Source organism: Eutrema salsugineum, unplaced genomic scaffold, assembly GCF_000478725.1.
Source record: "Eutrema salsugineum unplaced genomic scaffold, Eutsalg1_0 scaffold_13, whole genome shotgun sequence".
NCBI classification, from domain to species: Eukaryota; Viridiplantae; Streptophyta; class Magnoliopsida; order Brassicales; family Brassicaceae; genus Eutrema; species Eutrema salsugineum.
Genome location: NW_006256885.1, coordinates 1,689,034 through 1,710,276, shown reverse-complemented (window position 1 = coordinate 1,710,276; position 21,243 = coordinate 1,689,034). Strand labels below are relative to the sequence as shown.

At 37.4% G+C, this 21,243-nt stretch overlaps 7 protein-coding genes across 7 annotated transcripts; 2 read left to right on the top strand and 5 right to left on the bottom strand.

Annotated features, from left to right (window-relative positions):
• Window positions 1-6: 6 nt before the first annotated feature.
• On the bottom strand, window positions 7-1,842 carry LOC18023974. Its single transcript, XM_006406239.2, has one exon. It carries the CDS (start codon window positions 1,796-1,798, stop codon window positions 44-46), a length of 1,755 nt encoding a protein of 584 aa, XP_006406302.1. The 5' UTR covers window positions 1,799-1,842; the 3' UTR covers window positions 7-43.
• A 620-nt stretch (window positions 1,843-2,462) lies between these two features.
• On the top strand, window positions 2,463-3,633 carry LOC18023973 (ATP synthase subunit epsilon, mitochondrial). Its single transcript, XM_024159120.1, has 2 exons — window positions 2,463-2,752; window positions 3,364-3,633. The coding sequence occupies exons 1-2, from the start codon at window positions 2,569-2,571 to the stop codon at window positions 3,393-3,395; spliced, it is 216 nt and encodes a 71-aa protein (XP_024014888.1). The 5' UTR covers window positions 2,463-2,568; the 3' UTR covers window positions 3,396-3,633.
• A 414-nt stretch (window positions 3,634-4,047) lies between these two features.
• Window positions 4,048-7,368, bottom strand: LOC18023972 (cell wall integrity protein scw1). The gene is made up of 9 exons (XM_024159119.1): window positions 7,115-7,368; window positions 6,669-6,848; window positions 6,503-6,578; window positions 6,191-6,320; window positions 5,947-6,061; window positions 5,572-5,663; window positions 5,384-5,453; window positions 5,189-5,271; window positions 4,048-5,075 (listed from the first exon to the last, which is right to left on the bottom strand). The coding sequence occupies exons 1-9, from the start codon at window positions 7,283-7,285 to the stop codon at window positions 4,973-4,975; spliced, it is 1,020 nt and encodes a 339-aa protein (XP_024014887.1). The 5' UTR covers window positions 7,286-7,368; the 3' UTR covers window positions 4,048-4,972.
• A 1,666-nt stretch (window positions 7,369-9,034) lies between these two features.
• On the top strand, window positions 9,035-11,165 carry LOC18023971 (mitogen-activated protein kinase kinase 5). Its single transcript, XM_006406236.2, has 2 exons — window positions 9,035-10,341; window positions 10,958-11,165. The coding sequence occupies exon 1, from the start codon at window positions 9,208-9,210 to the stop codon at window positions 10,273-10,275; it is 1,068 nt and encodes a 355-aa protein (XP_006406299.1). The 5' UTR covers window positions 9,035-9,207; the 3' UTR covers window positions 10,276-10,341; window positions 10,958-11,165.
• LOC18023970 (4-coumarate--CoA ligase 4) lies at window positions 11,126-14,838 on the bottom strand. Its single transcript, XM_006406235.2, has 5 exons — window positions 13,714-14,838; window positions 12,123-12,318; window positions 11,825-12,038; window positions 11,647-11,749; window positions 11,126-11,551 (listed from the first exon to the last, which is right to left on the bottom strand). The coding sequence occupies exons 1-5, from the start codon at window positions 14,770-14,772 to the stop codon at window positions 11,432-11,434; spliced, it is 1,692 nt and encodes a 563-aa protein (XP_006406298.1). The 5' UTR covers window positions 14,773-14,838; the 3' UTR covers window positions 11,126-11,431.
• Window positions 14,839-16,287: 1,449 nt separating this feature from the next.
• Window positions 16,288-17,595, bottom strand: LOC112088872 (putative nuclease HARBI1). The gene has a single exon (XM_024159222.1). It carries the CDS (start codon window positions 17,593-17,595, stop codon window positions 16,288-16,290), a length of 1,308 nt encoding a protein of 435 aa, XP_024014990.1.
• Window positions 17,596-18,172: 577 nt separating this feature from the next.
• LOC112088871 (glutathione S-transferase T3-like) lies at window positions 18,173-19,114 on the bottom strand. Its single transcript, XM_024159221.1, has one exon. The coding sequence runs from the start codon at window positions 19,112-19,114 to the stop codon at window positions 18,173-18,175; it is 942 nt and encodes a 313-aa protein (XP_024014989.1).
• Between the last annotated feature and the right edge of the window lie 2,129 nt (window positions 19,115-21,243).

Here is a 21,243-nt window from a genome sequence, read left to right as displayed (position 1 = left end):
TGTGCTACTATAGTTTTATTAAATACAAATTTAATATATGATATTAAAACCAATTGTACATAAGTTCAGCTAGGCACCCAAAAGAGCACAATACTTCTCTATCAGATATTTTGTATACTAAAAGTTTTGTACAACGGTATTTGCAACGGCTACATATGTTACGAGTAAGATGATTATTGGAAAGAATATTGACATTTGTTGTTATCTTTCCAAAATCATATTTGGTTATTCCACCGGGCAGCATGTACATCTCTTCATAATCTCCAAGTAAACATGTAATATGCAGTGTGGTGCTGCAAACACTGCACCTATAAATTCCCATTCTTGGATCTGCATGTTCTTCACAGACATCACACAAATATCGACAATATGCATCTCCATCATACGAAAAGATAAGATAATGTTCATCATGCTTGTACCTCACTTTATCGGGTAAAGTGGCACATTTAAAACATAAAACAAAATCACCTTCTCCACAGTTTAGACGACGATCTTGAGACATTCCACAAACCGAACATTTATCATAAGTATTAGGGTCAGATGTAAGAAACATGGGATGTGGATGACAGCAATGATCCAACGGCTCTGCTATGGAAGCACAACGTACGTCTAATCTGAAATCACAATCTTTTTCACAACACTCGTACATAAAACCATTGCTTCTACGGCCACAAATTGTACACTCGAAACAACCATCTACAAGAGGATCCAGTACTTGCAGAGTAAAGAGATGAGAATGTGTGGCATGTTGTTTCTTTCTAGGAAGATGAGCACATGTTTGATGGAGAATAAAATCATCACATTGCATGCAACTATAGATGATTTCGTCACATATAACAAGTGTGCATGCTTGACAACGTTTGTTCTCGTCAAATTCTCTATTGGTCTCCTCGTCTAGTCTCATATGATGACTTTGGTGACTGAAATGTTGTATAACTCCATCACTTATCTCATTGAACGATTTAAGATCTTCTTCGTATACCTCTTCTGGTATTCCCTCGAGTTCTTTTCCATCCCACACATCATATCGTGTTGCACATTTAGAATGAACACCATAACTGCAACCTTTGACGCAAATATATCTTCCATAATTAGTGTCTATCTTTTCACGACACATTCCACACAACCATTTTTCAGGAGTAAGTAATGAACAGAAAGAGAGGCGGTGTTTATGACGTGAGATTCTTATGATCCATGGAAAGTTGAGACAATATTGGTGCGCTAAAAAATCACATTGAGTACAAGAATACATCAACAAACTATGATCATTCAATGCACAAACGTCACAGATTAATGAGCCTTTTCTAGGAAAAAATGAGAGGGTATGCTCATGCCTTTTTGGGTGGAATATTTCAAGAAGTGGTGGCTTTCTCGCACAATCTTGACACATTGTAAAATCGCATATAGAGCAACTGTAACCCCAATTTCTTATATATGAACAACATGAGCATCTATTTCTTACGTAATAATTAGTTCGAGGTCGGAGAGAATGTTTAGGATGATATGGATGCTTTGATATGGGCTCTAGACACTTGTGGTGGTAGCCAAAAGTGCCAATTAGATATGGCGCACGACATTCTTTGCATGAATGAAAAGTAGCACCCACTAACGACTCCTTGCACAATGGACAGTTGTGGTTATAGGTATAGATTCGAGATAATGATGAAAACTTGGGTTTCCGAATTGGTGGCTCTCCAAAGTTTATCCAGCGAAACTCTTCTTCATCATTTTCAAATATTGCATCTGGGCAAAATATAAGTGGATCAAGAGCTTGTTGCTGCTTTGACTCAAGATCCATGGCTGATGATGACAAAGAGGAGGAGGATATGAAATCTTTTATTATTTATGGTTGATAAAAATGATTTGAGAGGGAAAGAAAAAAAGTAGATGATCCTAGAGTGTTGGCACATCTACGTGCTTATATAATACAGTATATGGTTTGGTACAAACGTTAATTCTTGCTTGTAGTGATAAACATTCTAAAACTCCTTACGCAAAGAATTTATGCGTTTCCCTTTGCATATTTTCATCTTTTATCAAAGCTATCTTCCTAGTGTTACTTATCGGGAAGGCAAAGGTTACAATACCATTCTTTATATTCTTTTCAATATTATTACACCATCTCTTAAATTTTTACCAAAAAAAAAATATAATCCACATATGAAAAACCGGTGTATCACCCATGTAATAAGTCGCTAAGCTCAGACGAAGCCTTAAAAAAAAAAAACAGATATATGGTCTTGAAAAGTAACATGAACAATCATTAATCAAACTTTATCATATTGAAGAAAATTCAAGTTTATGAAAGATTTGAACCATCTTTAACCGTCTTTGTGTGAGACTAAATAAACCAGCTTCGAAAAGTTAAAAACAAATCTAGTTATTTGGGCCAAATTAAAAAGGCCCAATGGGCCGAATACCGAGTAGCGGGTTGACTTTTAGGTCAGAGAAAATCACTTCCATTGTAGCGAATTTCTGAGATTTAGCTTCGAATCTTCTTTCTCAATCTCGACTCTCGACTCTCGATCGATCAAAAACCTTTTTGCAAGCGAAGAGCAAAATCGGAAAATGGCATCGAACGCGGCGGTTCCGTTCTGGAGAGCGGCGGGGATGACGTATATATCATACTCAAACATCTGCGCGAATCTCGTGAGGAACTGTCTCAAGGAACCCTTCAAGGCTGAATCCATCAATCGCGAGAAGGTTCACTTCTCCCTCTCCAAATGGACTGATGGAAAGCCCCAGAAACCAGGTCATTCTTCAATCTCCCTACACTCGGTTGTTTGTTTCAATTTGACTTTGTTTGTTTTTGTTTTTCGGTTTGATCGAGATCTTAGCTTCTTCTTCTTCCTCCTATCATTTCTGTGTTGTGATTCTCTCTGTTACTGCTTCTCTGATTTGCACTTTCTACGAGATAGAATAAGAGACGATGAAAAATTGTATTCACAATTAGGAAATGCAAGTGTCTGATAGGGAATTAGGAATTGTACTCATTCATGCCTCTTAGCCTGGTTTTATGCCTTAGTGAAATTATTAGATATTTAAATGAAATGTTGGATCTTGAGCTATGATATGCAACCTAAGTAGTGTTATTTATGAAAAAGAATTGGAAATTTAGCCTTTTGCACCACTTAGAAACTCTAAGTAGCTCAATCAGAACCATTGCTATCTTCCAATATCCCATTTCAGTTGTTTAGCAAAGTGATTGTCACTTGAAAAAACTGGGTCTTTTGTGCTCACATTTGATGGTATTCTTCCCCTAGCTAACTTTGAAGAGAATTTCAGTCTCTTAATTTAGTTCGGTTTTAGACATTTTACTTGACCCATTTTCCTTATCACCAACTTTGTTTTGTTTCTTGACAGTTCTGCGCTCGGACACATCTGCTGAAGTTTGAGGATTTTTCTTTAATCAAGATATGGTTTCCCTGAAGTTTGATGTATTGCTTCTCTGGATGGATAAAAAAGGGATGCAAAAAAACGTTTTTCTCTGCATGTTTTGTTTTCTTTGTTGTTTGCAATGAAAGCTTGATACTCTCCAATTAATAATAATGGAAAACATGGAGCTTCTGTTTCTTGTTTGAGACAATCATTCGTGGATTCATGAGTTATCTATGTTGTCCCATTAAGTATTAACAATGACTCGAATAAGTGAAGCCTATCTTAAATTCTGTTAAGTATCCAAGTTTAAGAAACGATTATATAATTCATGAAAATGGAAGAGTAGCTATAGCTCTTTTGAAAGAACACACTATGAGGAGAGTCACTATAAGTCGATCCGTGCTTTGTCTGTTTGTTCCAATTTGATCGAGATCTGGTTTGTTCTTCCTAAGATTTAGTGATCGAGCTTCACTGAATTTGCATTTTCTACAAGATAAAATGGGAGACGATGACACAATTAGGAAATGCAAGTGTAGGATAGGGACGAAGTACGTATTATAGCTAATACATCTGCTTAAACTCATTCATCCTTCTTTCTTAGCCTAATTTTATGTTTAACCAAACTAAATGTTGGATCTTGAGTTGTGGGATTTAAGAAAAGAGACGAGAGAGAGAAAATAGAGATTTAAGAAAGAGATTCAATACAGTGTTCTTTCATGAGGAGGTATTCCACTAGATAAAGGGAAAATACTCAAAACAAACATCAGGTTAATTAAGATAGTAGTTCACTGAGGCCCAGCATCGGCCCCATCTCTCTCTAGCTAGAACATAATAGTTGGACCCAGGGAGATCGCCCTTCCCGCCATGGGTTCGAGCCAGGAGTGTTTGCAGGTAAAAAGTTTCCTACCTCATTGTCCCTGCATAAGGCCAAGCCAGACTTGGGGATGGATTTATATATTGCCTCAAGTATAAACCTACCATGTCATGGAGTGCCTATCCTCAACTTTTAATAACTAACAAAATGGGATGTGCTTGTTCATCAGCCTAAGAACACAGAATGATCAAGATGGGAGATGCTGAAGAATGACACCGATGTGATAGACCATGTGACCAGCCGCATTCCACAGAATGTAATGTTATGTTTTCGATGTGATAGAGATAGGCCATGCAGTGAAATGAAGTTTGATGAAAGACCTCTGGATGTCATCATGTAACGTAATGATCTGGTTTTTCCTAGCTAATATAGCAAATGGAGTTTCATTGGGATGGCTTGGTCAAAGATATGAAAATGAATCCCACAAGGGTAATGCGTTGAATGAAGCAGAAAGAAGACAAACAAATGGCAAAACCCAACTCCTACAGAATTAAAAAAACCACACTGACAATGCATGTAGCAAAGCTAATAGAAACATGAAACATGTAATGTTGATGAGGTCGCACTATATGCATCCATCACATGAGAAAGAAGCAAATGCTGATGCTTAAAAAATGTCGAGAATGAAATGGATGCAATGCGGACTGCCTGCAAAATGCATCCTATTCGTGCACTTGTTTGTTGGAAGATAAAGAAGAGAGTACATCCCCCATTCAAGGCCTACTGATATGTCAAGGCTCCTTGAGCTCCATTTGCGCTCGGAGAAGGAAAAAACGAATAGCCGCCGCCTTCCTTCCTTTTCCCATATGGATTCTTGGAATACGTATCATTGGGTTAAGAAGAAACAAAAAAAAGTAGGCATATTGAAGTATAGAAGTAACGGCAGAGAATAATTTTTGGAAGAAAAGAAACAAGCAGTGAGTATTTAAAGGATATTGGATCCTCATGCCAACTGAACCAGAACTTGGAATGACAGCACCTTGCAAATTATGGTGAACGTTAGTGGCACTATTCACATCCTGAAAAAAAGTCAAAATAGAAACGTTTTACGATTTGCTACATATATATATATATATATATATATATATTCTATTGCGTATACACACAGATAGCTGCTGGTGGAGAATTTACCTCGAATTCAATAAAGCAAACTGTATGCCTTTCCTGTCTCAGAACTTTCATTTGCTTGAAACCAGGTTGCCTGCAAGAGGAAAGTACAGTTGAGCAGATGATTCTTGACAACACCGTGATATACAAAAGCAAGGTTTCATAGAAAGCAATGGAATGAAAAAGTGCCATTAAGGCAAAGATATACTCACGCGCTCAACAGACTCCTCAATTCTTCTTCATTAATATTCTCCCCCAGATTACCAATAAATAGTGTATTGCAAGGAGGATTGTCCTTAATATTCTACAATGGAAAACAAAAAAAAATAGAAAACAGTATGAGAGATACGGATACCAAGACTAGGCTAGTTAAACCCCAAACTGGGTATAGCATGTAGTTAAATGAGGCAACAACTATTGTTCCAAAACACAAACCACCAGAGAGTATAGCATGTAAGATAGGTAGAATGAACTTTCGAGTTTGTAAATATTAGGCAAAGATAGCCAGTACCACATGGATCCCATGTAGATAATAGCAAATTTATGAAACTATATAAATAAAATGATGCAAGAAAATGCAACTTCACCTGGACGGGCACATATGAACTAGGAGCTGCTATAGGTGCGGGCGCAGGCATTGGTACAGGGGGAGCATGATAACCTGCATAGGGATCATATGGTGGAGGTGCAGGTGCCATATACCTGAATCGGATTTTATATATGTTGTCAAATACGCAACTAAACAGAGAACAATGTACCAAATAAGACGTTCTCCAAGTTTTTGCAAATCATCTGAAATCATAGATATGAAAAAAGTAGCAGATGTCTCACCCATGAGGTGGTCCCCATACTGGAGGTGGTGGAGGGTGGAAAGGAGACGGACTATATACAGAGTGTGTGCAGTCACCACCAGTTCGTAGGCGCTTACTTTGATCATAAGCATTTGAATCCCCAACAATTCCTACACAACAACAATAGAGCTCAAAGGTGAAAATTGATTGGTGATAGTACCAATGAAAGGAAGAAAATAGATAAAGGGGAGAGCGTAACGAGATCCTCGTATAAATGCACAAGACTGTATCAAACATGCTTCAGTTTCAGTAACATGACACATTAGGTTTATGTCATTAAAGTAGAGCTAACCTCTTTTAACAAAGAGATTCTTCTTAGCCATCTCCGTATGTATCACAGACTTTAAGTCAGCATCAAACACCAGATGCTACAAGGCAAAAACAATATATATGTCATAAAGTGCAAAAAAAAAAAAAGAGAAGGATTTTGAGTCAAGAATGATCAGAAGTAGATAGACCTGAAGGGTATCTTTGGCTGCCATTGCAAACTGAGCCGTGGAGAAAAGAGCAAAACCCATGGGCTTTTCTCCCTTGAAATTCACCTGAGAAGCCTCGTAACCAGGCAACCATCTTAAGAGATTCAGAAGCTCTCTCTCTTTTACATCATCGGGAAGCCCTGCGATGAAGATTGTCCGAAGCTGAAACAACATATTCAAACTCGTGTAAGATATCAAGATTTTTTCAGAATCAGTAAAGTCAATCCAGATGCAGGTCAAAATGCTTATTTGGCAGATCATTGCTTCTTGTTTCACTTCAAAATTGAAACTTTCTGACAACCAATGTAGATTTGGAAAAATTCGAAGTTTTTGGAAGGACCCTCATCAAAGTAAGTGCAGCAATCAATCAATTCCGAAACAAAATCGTTGCTTTTTAAGCTATATAAAAGAGAGAGAGTAGCTATAACCTCGTCAAAAGGAGGACGGATATGGTTGTCAACTAAACCAGGAGGAGGAGGGTGATGATGATGTACGGCCGGCGGATGTGGTGGAGGAGCTGATGAGGCTACGGCGGGAGGAGGAGGCGCACCTGCCGGCGGCCACTGCTGGTGGTAAGGGTGGATTCCGGTGCCGGCCATAAGACGGAGAGACAATGAAAACCCTAACAGAGGAGGAGGAGGAGGGAGAGATAGAGATTTGCTCTGCCGAAGAATTGAGAGAGTTGCGCCAAAGGCTTATTTTTTTAAGTCACATGCTTCGCACGTGAACACTTGGAATTTTTTTTTTTCTCAGTCGGCTAAAACTATTCGCGATTCCGTATTAAACTATCCAAAATCACCTACCGTTTCATGAAAAAAAAAATGTTCGAATTATCTCGATCTCAATCTCAAGAATATTCACCATGCAGTTAAATTCTTCGTGAAATACAAATGGGAGATGAGACATTACATTTCAGCAAGAACTAAGAATGATAAAAAAATTTTGTAAAACAAACAAATAAGCAATAAACACGAAAGTAAAAGCCAATTAAAAAGGCACATTCAGTTTCTTTCATCTAAACCCAATGAAGCAAATTATCCCATAATTCTTAAATTTCAAAAGAGATGAAAAAGTGATAATCAAAGTGATAAAACGTGTTGTTTTGATAACAGTTTTGTAGAATGCATAATGGTGGAAATAATTACGTGGAATGAAATACATATTTAAAATTTACTTTTTTGTTTTATAAGGTTTTTAGGTATTTTTGTTAAAAAACTAGGTGAATACCTACACGTAACGTGCGGATTTTTTTCATCAACTATTTCAAATTTATATATTTTGTATTTTTTTTAAAAAATATAATCATTATTTATTATGTGTTAGTATATTATTATAAATAAATCAATTTAAAATATAATATCATTAAAAATCAAGAGTTTATAACATAAATTCGTGTTTAATATTTACATAAATGTTATTTAAAAATCAATTAATAGATTTTTTATTTTTGAGTGGTTTAAAATTTAATATTAAAATTTATGAATTAATTTTCTTCTTTAAAACTGTAATTTTAAATAGTTTTTTCCTTCAACTATTTCAAATTTATATATTTTGTATTTTTTTAAGTATGATCATCATTTGTTATTTGTTAGTATATTATTATAAATCAATTAATTTAAAATATAATATTATTAAAAAACAAAAAATTATTAAAAAAATATTAATTTTTAATTAATTATAACATAAATTTTTATTTAATATTTACATAAATGTTATTTAAGAATCAATTAATAAAAAGACTTTTCATTTTCTTTGAGTAGTTTAACACTTAATATTAAAATTTATTAATTAATTTTCTTTAAAAACTATAATTTTAAATTAAAAAATGACATATGTCATTCCCATATCAATTCTTAAATGCTGATATATCACTCATACGGAGAAAGTTGAGCAATTTTTATATAATAGATTATAAATTACCTTTTTCGTATTTTATTTTTTGTTTTACAAAAAAACTTAATTAGTAAAATATTTACAATTTAAAACGTAATTTCACAATTCCACAGATTATAAATATAAGCCAATGCATGATGGAGTTTCCAAATGGAATTTGTTGTTTTCCTTTAATCGGTAATAATGATGAAGCCGAAATGTATTGGCGTTAATCTTCTTTAATCGTTAATTTATCATTTCATCATTTTCTTACTTTTTTAAAAACCCGAACCCCACTCACACGCCAATAACAGACCGACCAATAAAAAACATCGTCAACGTGTTACAACACAGAACCACACAGATACTTCCAAAAGCTAGCGTTTGTTCCACACGCGCATTTCTTAAGCGCGTAGATACCTCTATATTGTGTCTCGTTGATTATTACATTTCTCTTTTTTTTCTTCTTCTTCTTCTTCTTCGTGTCTAAACTAAAAAAACATTTCTTCAATCTCTCCACAATCTTCTTCGATGAACCTTCGTTTCCCTTTTGATTTCGATAAACGATGATAAATACGAAGACGATAAAGACCTGACTTTGAGAGGGTTTTACGAAAAAATCAAACTTTTTGATTTCCTCCAAAAAGCCATGAGACCGATTCAATCGTCTCCTCCTCCAGGAGTATCTTCCCCTGTAAAAAACCGCTTACGCAAGCGTCCTGACCTCAGCTTACCACTCCCACACCGCGACGTCGCTCTCGCCGTCCCTCTTCCTCTCCCTCCTCCCTCCTCCTCCTCCACCTCCTCCGCTCCTTCAGCCACCGCAATCTCCACCAACATCTCCGCCGCCAAAAGCTTATCCGAGCTAGAGCGCGTGAACAGAATCGGAAGCGGAGCCGGAGGAACCGTTTACAAAGTCATCCACCGTCCTTCCTCACGCCCTTTTGCTCTCAAGGTCATCTACGGTAACCACGAAGACACCGTGAGACGCCAGATCTGCAGAGAGATCGAGATCCTTCGAAGCGTAGATCACTCCAACGTCGTGAAATGTCACGACATGTTCGATCACAACGGCGAGATCCAGGTTCTTCTCGAGTTCATGGACCAAGGATCCCTCGAAGGCGCACACGTGTGGCAAGAGCACGAACTCGCCGATCTCTCACGGCAGATTCTCAGCGGATTAGCTTACCTTCATCGCCGTCACATAGTCCACCGAGACATAAAGCCTTCGAATTTACTCATAAACTCGGCGAAAAACGTTAAAATCGCCGATTTTGGAGTTAGCCGGATCTTGGCACAGACTATGGATCCTTGTAATTCCTCTGTTGGGACCATCGCTTATATGAGCCCTGAGAGGATTAACACTGATCTGAATCATGGACGGTACGATGGATACGCCGGAGATATCTGGAGCTTGGGTGTTAGTATCTTGGAGTTTTACTTGGGGAGGTTTCCTTTTGCAGTGAGTAGACAAGGAGACTGGGCGAGTTTGATGTGCGCTATTTGTATGTCTCAGCCGCCGGAAGCTCCGGCGACGGCGTCTCAGGAGTTTCGTCATTTTATCTCTTGTTGCTTGCAGAGTGATCCTCCTAAGAGATGGTCGGCGCAACAGCTTTTGCAGCATCCTTTTATACTTAAAGCTACCGGAGGTCCTAATCTCCGTCAGATGTTGCCGCCTCCTCGTCCTCTTTCTTCATCTTCTTCTCCGGCGTCTTAAAGTTTTTACCTTTTTTCATCGAATCTTGGTTCCATTTTTCTGAATTTCCTGACAAAGATAAATGAGGTGAACATGACTGGAAAGGAACTCACTTTTTTTGCTTGCTAAGCTCGATTTGTTTCTTTGGGTGATGGATAGAAATGTTTGCTAGAAATGGGAAAAAAAGGAGAAGAAGATTTCTTGTGTGTTATGAATGAAGATGAGTTTGGCTTTAGATATGTTTGTAGTAGTATCTTTTATTGTTGTTCATATCAGGGAAGTGATTGAGGATCTTCCATTTGTTAAAAAAATTTCATTCAATAAAAGCTTCTTCCTTTTAATTATCACTTTGCTTCTTATGGAGAATCATGATAAAGGCTACTGTTTTCTTTTGCTTTGCCATTTATGGTCTTAATTGTCTAATTATTGCCGAAAAGTTGAAAGCTTGTTTTTATGGCCGTTTTGTTTGACGAGATCATTGATTCACCTCCAATTGGTGTTATGAATTCAGAAAGGGTTCATTTGTTTTCTAACTTTGAGCATGCATGAAAAATCTCTGCTTTTCACCTAGTCTTATCTAATATATGCATTGGTGATGCTCAGTGTGATTAGGACTCTAATTCAAGTGTTCAGTCCAGGTTCTAATTTCTCAGCATATACATGAACAAAAGGTCTAACCATATATGACGATCTCTTTTACCAGACTCTACTTTTGGTACGATGTTGGCTCCTTTCCCTTACTTCTTACCATTTCGGCTGAGCCACTTCCTTCTCATTGTCGCTTTAACGGGTATGTCTCTGCTTCTTAATTCTCTAGACTGAAATAGTTGTAGTTCTTCCTAGGTTGTTGTTGAGAATATTGTAGCTTTAGTTTCCGAATACAAACTATATATCGAAACCAGCGTTTTATACATTATGGTTCTGAAATTACAGAGACATGAGGATTTTAATAATGTATCTCCTCCCACTCCCCCCCCTTAGTAACCACCAAACTCTCAATAAACATTTTTCAATCTCCCTGAGACATTATACAGATAACTGAAACGTTGTAGTACTTAATAAAGTGTCGAAAAGCCCTTAACTTTACAGGAATAATGTCACCAAATAATTGCTTCTTAATTACTTCTCAGAGATGTCAATGTCCGAGCTTACACATGCATTCAAAACTCTCTTGTGTCTATTTTGGGTACTCGGTTTCCAATTTGGCTCGGAGTTCCTTCCTCAAAATCTTACCCGAAGCTGCTTTCGGTATGGCTTCTATGAAAAACACCATCTTGATTCGCTTGTAGTGAACCACCTATATAAAATCATCACATCATTCGTTGATATAAGAAATCTAAAAGATTTCCATCATTGAAAACATATACGTTCAGTCAAATCTTAAGATCTTACTTGTTTGCTGACATAACTCTTGACACCATCTTCGGTTAGCTGAGACCCTTCTGATCTAACCACAAACGCTACCGGAACCTCATCAGCTACTTCATCCTTCATTCTGAAAAAAACATGTATAAGCGACGAACAGTAAGAGTTTCGAGTTAAAAGTTTTCAGATTTGTGTTTACACTCACGCAACAACAGCAGCATCCTCGATAGAAGGATGAGAAATAAGCAATGCTTCAAGCTCAGCTGGAGCCACTTGATAGCCTTTGAATTTGATCAGTTCCTTCAAACGATCAACAATGAAGATCTCATCATCATCATCTACAAACCCAATGTCTCCTGTGTGTAACCATCCATCTTTGTCTATGGTTCTCGCAGTAGCCTCCGGATCATTCAAATAACCTAACAAGATCGCAACCATTTTTTTCCCTATCAAGAAATGCTTCCAAGGAGAAAACAATAAAAGGAACGTTTAAACGTTTTTACCCTTCATGACTTGATCGCCACGGATGCAGATTTCGCCAGATTTGTTGCGTGGTAAGGAGACTCCGGTAATGGTATCGACCACTTTCATCTCGGCGTTCCTGATCACCGTCCCACACGCACCGGACTTGGTCTTAAATGGGTTCTTTGCAAATGCCAATGACTTAGCCACCGTTCCTGACTCAGTCATTCCATAACCCTGGAAACGTGTTTCTTTTTTTTGTTTAGTCATTACAAATAATGTGAAAACGACAACCTTTGACAAATTTCCCATTATACTGAAGCTGTAGTTAAAGTAAACGAGAAATTAATGTTTGACAATGTCACATTGGGGTTGATCAACATGTGCGTTGGTCGTCGTAATTGAATTAAATTTGATAGGAACTGTTAACGTTTTCGTGTATGATCCCCCACAATCTATCAATAAGTCAATACTGGAGTATAATTTTTGGTTGTTAAACCAATAAGTCAAATACTTAAATAATAAACGAGCTACAAGATCGATTTGAATTGGTGATTCTTAGAAAGAGACGAGTCATGAATGTGTCCCCAATAATGGACTAAACGGTGCAAATAATTTATTACTTACTGTTATACACTTTTAGTACTTATCTTTTTCAGATAACTGAAATTGATTCACACGTTATTGTAAAAGCAACACAAGACAGTCAGAAACCAAACAGAGAAAGTGCATAATAAATGGGCACTGGGATTATTTTTTTATTTTTATTTTAATGTTTCAGATGAATGCGAAGGAACCAACCATCGCTAGAACCAGTTTCATCACAGCTCAAAGGGATTCAAGTGTTTCTCTTGCCAAAATCAAAAATGAATCATCCTTCTATAGTTCTATTTGGTCGTCTCAAATGTGGATGCTAACTATTGGTTTAGGCTTTTAATAGAATATATTGTGCTGGTCCAAGAATTTGGAATTGTTGTTTGATTTGTAATTCCAAATATAGTACGATTTTTTGTTCTTTTATAATTTGTTTACCCACCACGGGATACTTACGTTTCATCTGATTAATTGACTAGTATAGTCAAGATAATGACAACGATCGGTAGGTAATCATATGTCTACATAAAATCAAATATATTGGTGTACTCTAACATCGAAGATCTTGTTACCAATAAATATTTCGAAATTTGGTGACGCTGACACTGACGTAAATACTTTTAAAGCTAAGGTTTGGTGAATGGTGATCCACCCACTAATCCATTTCTTAAATATTGTAGACCTCAAACTTGTTAGTGTATCAATCTATATACATTGAAAATATTCCATTTGATTACTCACGTTGATAGGTAATTGCACATAGCGACAATTCTTCACCTACCACAAGCATTTTCTACTAATTACGCATGAAAAACGCAAGTTAACTACTAAGTACGTACCACATGAATCATATGTAATCTAATCAAATAATCATACTCATCTATTTCTACTAAGTTACTTCTCCAAGAATTATTAGTCAATCACAATAGTCATATTTATCAGATTTTGACTACAGTCCCTATGTCCAAGTGCATTAAAATTTATGAAGAAATAAACAAAATAGTTGTGAAAGTAAGAGAAAATGAACTTAAAACTGACCTGACCAAATATGGCATTGGGAAACTTAAGACGCACGGCGTCTTCAAGCTCCTTCTTTAGCGTAGCTGCGCCTGAAAGCATCATCCTCACCGAGCTCAGGTCATACTTCTCCGTCTCCGGCGACTTAACGAACGCTAAAACCACCGGAGGAGCCACCGGAACCACCGTTACTTTGTACCTCTGAATCAGCTCCATCACCAGATTCAGCTCAAACCTCGGCACGATCAAGATCGCCGCACCGACCCTCATCGCCGAGAGCATCAACGCGTCGAGCGCGTAAATGTGAAACATTGGGAGAAAACAGAGGATGACGTCATCTGCCGTGAAGTTGACGTTAGGGTTTTCTCCGTCGACTTTCTGAGCGATGCTCGTCACTAATCCCTTGTGAGTAATCATCACTCCCTTCGGTAGCCCCGTGGTCCCGGAGGAGTACGGCATCGCCACAGTGTCTTCCGGCGAGATCTCCGGTTTAGGAAGCTCTGTTTCGTCCGCTTGTGTCAGTTCCTTGAAACTCACGCAACCGTCAGCTAACGAAACGCCGTGATCGTCGTCGTCGTTTACGCAAACGATCAAAACGCCGTCATTTTTCAGGTTTGTGAGTTTATCGACGTAACACCGTTTCGTGATGATCATCTTCGCGGCGGATGCTTTTGCCTGTTTTGAGATCTCGGACTGTGTGTAGTACGGATTCGCGGTGGTGGATACGGCTCCGAGGTAAGCGACGGCAAGGAAGGAGAGAGCAAACTCCGGCGAGTTCGGGAGAAGGAGCATCACGGTGTCACCGTGGCGGATTCCGAGACGGTGGATCCCGGCGGCGATCCGCCGTAAATTGATTTGTACATCGGCGTAGGTGAAGATACGTCCGGTGACACCGTCGATGAGACAAGTGGTGGTGGAATCGCCGTCTCCGTCGCCGGAGAATTTCTGGAAGACGTAATCGGTGAGAGGAAGGTGATTGGGGATGGAGATATCGGGAAGTTTGGATCGGAAAATGAAGTCTTGAGAAGGTTCTTGATCTGTCTTCTTTGTTAGAAAAAGTGTTTGTTGTTGGAGCACCATTTGTGTGGAGATTCTACTTCACGAAAGCAAGAAAAAAAGAGAAAAAAAAAAAACTTCTTCTCAAAATGTAACGTTTGCTTTTCGATTTTTTTTAGTTTGATTGGGTTTTTATAATGGTACGTTTTGGATTGGTGATAATTCATTATTGATTTATTTCCATTACATTCGATTTTTTTTTTTAATGATATTGTCTATAAGCTATTGGCTATTGCTTTGTAGTTGGTGAGTGGGCCAGTTTCACTGTTCTTTTTGCGCCACAATTTTCATTATTTAAAGAAAATTACTTTTGATTATTTATTATATATATATATATATATGTTATGAACACCTACTTTTAATTTTTGATATTCTTGAAATTACAATTTTTATTTTATTTTTAAATTAGTATAAAACAATAAAACATATAGATATAAAATAAAGTAATTTGATTTTTTATAAAATATTAAATTGGTTCTTTCTTCATATATATGTTATATTTTGTTCTTCATTATTTTAAAAACGTGTCACTAAGCTTTGTACGAAATTAAATACATTTTACAGATGATTGTGAATTCTGCTTCAATCAAAGGAAAATATTGCATGTTCCTGATCAATAGTCTTTGCTTTCTTGTTTGTTTGATAGGATATTATTGTATTGCTGTTAGGGACAATTTAAAATTAATTAGCCCCAAGAGAAAATAACTGTACAGTGATCAAAATCGATCATTTTACTGTAGTTTATTTTACATCCATTACCCATCATAAATATGGTCACAGTTGACATCTTAGAACATCTTCATTGGTGAGAACTTTTAAAAATATTTTAAATAATAAAAATATTATAATTTAAATATAATTGAATTATATAATTAAATTTTAATCGGAAAACAAAAAATAAATTAATGAAAAAGTAAGCTAAGTGTCAAATGGCTTTCTCATGAGTATCTTAAAAGTTCTCATTTGAAAACTCATTCTCACTTCTCACTTACTTTTTATTTTTTCTATTACCTTGGCTAGAGTCTATGCAGTTTTTTTTTTTGTATTTTGAAGTCTTGATTTATTACGAACTCATGATAAGTGGATTCTACTCTCTCTGTATTCGCCTCTAGTCTTTGACAATCCAGCCCTTTTTTCCAATAGTTTAAGATGACTATTCATTTATGGTGAATGCTATTTGATTCCTTTTCTTTTTGGGAGACAACCGTTGATCTATATTTTACGTTTAGGGCATCTCCACTAGTGAGACTCACTTAGTGTCTTTTAACAATTTTTTAGTATTATTTTTGGGAAGAGAAAAGAAATAAGAGATTCATATATTTATAGTGTCCACTAGTGTTCTCTTTATGGTGTCTCTTAACAATAAAATAATATTTTTATTTGTGTTAATTTAAATTATTATTTTATTGAATAATAAAATTTTAAACATACAGCTTATTGAATAAGAAAACATTAAACAATACAAACATCTTTTAAATAATTATTGAATTATTGAAGTTAAACATACAATTAAGATGTGAATTACGCGGGAATTGTGTTTCAAATGTGCTCCACTAGATCATCTTTTAAACGTTTATGTATTTGCTGATCACGAACTTCATTACGAATGCCGATCATATTGTTGATGTTTGTAGGCATATCTCTTGAATACGCCATATCAACATGTGATGATTTGCTTCCGTCTGCTTGTTGGAATCCAAATATATCGTACAAACTGCGGTTACCTCGTTCGTTTTCTACAATCATATTGTGCAATATGATTGATGCCCTCATAATCTTTCCAATCTTTTCCTTGTCCCAGATTAGTGCCGGATTTTTAACGATAGCAAACCGAGCTTGAAGAACCCCGAAAGCACGCTCGACATCTTTACGGACAGATTCTTGAACTTTGGCAAATTTTTGTTCTTTTTCACTTTGCGGAAGGTTAATAGATTGGATAAACGTTGCCCATTTTGGATAGATACCGTCAGTTAGATAGTAAGGCAACTTATAGTTGTGACCGTTCACAGAATACCTAACTTTCGGAGCCCGACCTTGTAATATGTCGTCAAAAACAGGTGAGCGGTCAAGAACGTTTATATCATTTAATGTACCTGGAGGGCCAAAGAATGCATGCCATATCCAAAGATCGTATGATGCCACAACTTCTAATACGATTGTCGGTTTTCCTGCACCCCGGGTGTATTGACCTTTCCAAGCAGTTGGACAATTCTTCCATTCCCAGTGCATGCAGTCGATGCTTCCAATCATGCCGGGAAAGCCACATGACTCTCCAACATCAAGCAGGTGTTGGAGATCTTCTGGTGTGGGCCGTCTAAGGTATTGATCTCCAAACAATTCTATTATGCTTGATGTGAAATTTTCCAAGCACAAAATTGCGGTAGATTCACCTATACGCAAATATTCGTCCACCGCGTCTGCTGCACAGCCGTACGCCATCATCCGAATTGCGGCTGTACATTTTTGTAGTGCTGTCAGCCCTAATCGACCGGTAGCGTTCCGTCTCTGTTGGAAATATGGAACCTCTTCAGATAGCCTATCCACAATGAACATGAATAAAGTCTTGTTCATGCGAAAACGCCGCCGAAATATGTGTGGAGGATAGATTGCATCTTCCGAAAAGTAGTCATTCCATAACCTGATTTGACCTTGTTCCCGTTGTCGTTCAATGTATGCTTTTTTCTTCTTTTTCTTCTTGGCGGTTGCTAGACGTTGTATGATATCTTCATATGCTTCTTCGAATTTTTGCTCAAATATTGCGTTAAATGATTCATCAAGTGCATCTTCAAATTCATCATCTTCAAAGTCATCAGAATCATCAGAACTATAGTGTGATGAAGATGCCATGTAGAAGATATAATTTTGTGAAATGGTCGGGTAGAATAAATGAAGAAGAAAGAAATGTATTTCTGGGTTTAGATGGACTAGAGGAAAAATTTTGTAAGGTCGTTCAAAAATTTTGTAACCTAGAAGATAGAAGACAGAAATGAATAGATGTAGATGAGAGAATCTGTTGTGAGCTCGTTCTAAAATTTTCGTTATAAATACAGCAAACCTCAACCAGAGACCATCGTTTACAATTATTACAAAAAAAAACTCTACAAAAGTTTACATTACACTCGTGACGCACGTAAACAAAATGAGAGTAGCTCGTGACAGAAGACAACAAAACTTCTTGCCCCACATAAAGCACTCCACAAAAGCCTGAAAAAGAAGACAGAAGTCATGTTTATGTAAACAAGTCAATAATTGCACTTCACGATTCACACATGACATTGAACATGAGTTTGAAACAAACATATCCGAGCATTAGACTTGTAACATTGACCCTGACTTTCAACTAAACATATCCGAACATATCCAAGCATTCAAACACACATATTCGTTATCCTAAAACAAATTTGTTCTTGAAAAAACATGATATTCAAGTTAACAACTCAGAAATCAACTTGTTCTTGAGGGCAGCTTCGATGTCAGATAGTGGCTCAGGTTTCGCAAGGAGATTGTCCAGGGTCTTGTGCTTAGCGAGTTTTGACTTCATCTCCATATCTTGTTGTCTTCTCTTAGAAATTTCGGCCTTCAACTCCAGATCTTTTTGCCTAATACTCCACAAGTTCTGGAACTCGAGAAGTGCCTTACCCTCCTCTGTACAGCCGTTTTGCTTCTTGGCTTTTGCTTTTGACGCTTTCACTCCTGGTGGTTGCATCTCTGCAACATCAGGGACTCCGGCCTCCACATTGTTAGACGACTGACCCGATCCACCTTCATCCAGCTTTTTTCTTTTCGAGCTTGCACTGTCTTTTAGAGCAGAGGCTCTGCACCATTTCTGGTCGTATCTTAACTCACGCCATGCATGTTCTAAGACAAACTTGAAGCCATGATCATTAAAAAAAATGTCATGGGCACCTTTCATGACATCATTTTCATTCTGGCCGCTGGTCTTCTCTTTCGTAGCGGCTTCATAGCATCCTACGAACTTGCAAACCTGATCATTGATCCTACACCAACGCTGCTTGCACTGCCCGGCTTCTCTTTTTGGCTGACCGGCGAGATGCTTTGAGTTGTTGTAGTACAAGCAGATGCGGCTCCAAAATGCAGACGCTTTCTGGTCATTACCGACGACCGGATCTTTACTTGTATTCAGCCACGCGGAGATGAGGATGACATCCTCCTTCGGTGTCCACTTGATTCTTTGTGCAGGTGTCTTTCCTCCGACGCTTGGAGCCTCAGAAGTCTGTGTACTAAACACAGGTTCCTCTGATGATCCAAGGTCAATGATGTGCGAGAAAGAAATGTCATTAGGGATCTGGCTTGTTAAAAGGTTTACAAAACCTTCAGCCTGGCCGTAATTGTTGCCGGAATCCATTAAGGTTTACACAGGGGAAGTGGTGTTGAAGAAAGAGGAAGGGTTTAGAAGTAGGTAATGTTAGAGGAAGGGTTTATATGTTGGGTTTATAGGGCATAGGGTTTAGGGGAAGGGTTTATATGTTGAAGTTTTTCAGAGGAGTTAAAGTTTTTTAATGAAGTTTTTCTGAATCATAGTGTCATTTACTAACCCTAAACCTAACTAGCATTGATCACAATATACAATCTCCAAGGAATACGCAAAATTCTATTTTCATTCAAGGCATTTAAAACTAACAGCTTTTAGCTAACTACCTCAATAAGCATTTATAACAACTCAAGGCCTATCTAGTTCTGCAAAGACAAAGGGGAAAAGAAGCTAACCTCGTTGAAAAGACACGATGATACAATGGCGTTACTGGTTATCTCGATAATCACACCATGTTAACCTCAAAAAAAAAAATTTAAAATAAGTGTAATGGACATATAACATTCATTATACTCCAACGACTAAGTCTTAACTCCTCTACCTAACCAAAAGCGAACTTGCATTAAACACACACAAGTGCAATCAAAAACAAACTCAAACAAGCGAACATGAATACATTGTTAAACCTTAACATTAAAATTGATCCATAATTCATTACAACAAGACATGGTCTGACTTAGTGAAAATAAGACAATTTAACTTGTTCCTCTTAAATAGACAACATTCATTGAACAAATGTTATTGTCATTCTTAGAAAAAACCTACTTAAACATATAGCAAACGGCAGCGAATACAACAAAAATAACAAGGAACATGAATGCGTCACCTTGGTTAGCATTGTGTGCTTTCAGCATCGTGACATCTTGTTGAAGATGTCCCACATGTTCTTGAAGCATAAACACATCTTCTTGCAGCATTCGGACATCTTCCTTCATCTCTACAATAGTTGGATTAGCAGCATGGCGCCTGTCGACGCTAAAGAGCATCTCCTTCTGCTCATCTAGCCTGAGCTCAAGTATGGAGAACTGCTCCGTCACAGCATCATCCCACCATTGCCTCTTGTGCTCACCTCGACCCTACATAAGAGTAAATATTCAAGTCCTCATCGAAATACATGTCTGTATTTAAAAACTTTGTAACTACAACTTACCTCAGAGACCCAGTCAGGACAAGTGTAGTACTTGCGGCCTGCAACTCCCATAGCACCACCAGGACAAGTTTCAAGCTTCACACGTTTTCCAAAGAAACATTTGTCTGGTATCCCGTACGTTGCATCCGCGTAGGCCCAACCCAAATCCATTTCTGGACCTTCGGATGACGTTTCGCTATAATGAGGCATTGCCTGCGATGATAGTCATTAAACAAGTCAGTAACTAAACCAAGTCACATAACTAATCACTTAACAAAGACGAACAACTAAGTCACATATAGCGGCTCACTTATGAAATATGTTAAGAAATTCACATAACTAACAACTTACAAACCTAAAGAACATTGCCTAAACACAATAATCAACCGATGCTCAATGTCTCAGTTGGTTAGTGAAGAGAGTCAAACAAAAAACATTGCCTCAAAATCCATTCTCATACGTATCAAACAAAAAACTTTGCCTCAAAAAACATTGCCTCAAAAATCCATTCTCATACGTATCAAACAAATAACATTGCCTCAACAAACATTGCCTCAAAAAACATTGCATCATCGTTTAGTTAATGACTTTGAAGAGAGGTACACACTTTTCCCACAGAATCAATCGACAAAAACCCTAAATTTAAAATTACCATTTCGTCAAACCCCACTACTCGAGTGTACCGTTGTTAAAAAATCATCAATATGCAACCACCGATACATAGACACCCCTAATTTGAACTTTCGAGCATGTAAAAAATTTTCCCCAATCTCGAGAAACCCTAAATTTCGCCCAAATAATTCAAGTTTAAGAAAACCAATGATTCGACTGTAATCGATGTTAATCAACATCTACATGCACCCGCCGATACCCAAAACCCCCTAATCTGAACCGAAGATTAATCGGATACAATTTCCCCAAATCGACGAACCCTAATTTTTCCCAAATGTTCATCAAATCAAAAAAGTAAACGGATAATCTGTAGACGGATGTTTACCTTACACAGAGGACGGAAGAGATGGATCGGAGGGCC

Bases quoted from the DNA above. Each gene is read 5' to 3' on its own strand.
- LOC18023974 (XM_006406239.2), bottom strand. From the start codon at position 1,798: ATGGATCTTGAGTCAAAGCAGCAACAAGCTCTTGATCCACTTATATTT.
- LOC18023973 (XM_024159120.1), top strand. From the start codon at position 2,569: ATGGCATCGAACGCGGCGGTTCCGTTCTGGAGAGCGGCGGGGATGACG. The intron at 2,753-3,363 runs GTCATTCTTCAA...GTTTCTTGACAG, and splicing joins TGGAAAGCCCCAGAAACCAG to TTCTGCGCTCGGACACATCT.
- LOC18023972 (XM_024159119.1), bottom strand. From the start codon at position 7,285: ATGGCCGGCACCGGAATCCACCCTTACCACCAGCAGTGGCCGCCGGCA. The intron at 6,062-6,190 runs GTGAGACATCTG...AATCCGATTCAG, and splicing joins GTATGGGGACCACCTCATGG to GTATATGGCACCTGCACCTC. The intron at 5,664-5,946 runs GTGAAGTTGCAT...TTTCCATTGTAG, and splicing joins GTTCATATGTGCCCGTCCAG to AATATTAAGGACAATCCTCC.
- LOC18023971 (XM_006406236.2), top strand. From the start codon at position 9,208: ATGAGACCGATTCAATCGTCTCCTCCTCCAGGAGTATCTTCCCCTGTA.
- LOC18023970 (XM_006406235.2), bottom strand. From the start codon at position 14,772: ATGGTGCTCCAACAACAAACACTTTTTCTAACAAAGAAGACAGATCAA. The intron at 12,039-12,122 runs GTAAAAACGTTT...CGATCTTGTTAG, and splicing joins TGGCGATCAAGTCATGAAGG to GTTATTTGAATGATCCGGAG. The intron at 11,552-11,646 runs GTAAGATCTTAA...GATTTTATATAG, and splicing joins AGAGTTATGTCAGCAAACAA to GTGGTTCACTACAAGCGAAT.
- LOC112088872 (XM_024159222.1), bottom strand. From the start codon at position 17,595: ATGGCATCTTCATCACACTATAGTTCTGATGATTCTGATGACTTTGAA.
- LOC112088871 (XM_024159221.1), bottom strand. From the start codon at position 19,114: ATGGATTCCGGCAACAATTACGGCCAGGCTGAAGGTTTTGTAAACCTT.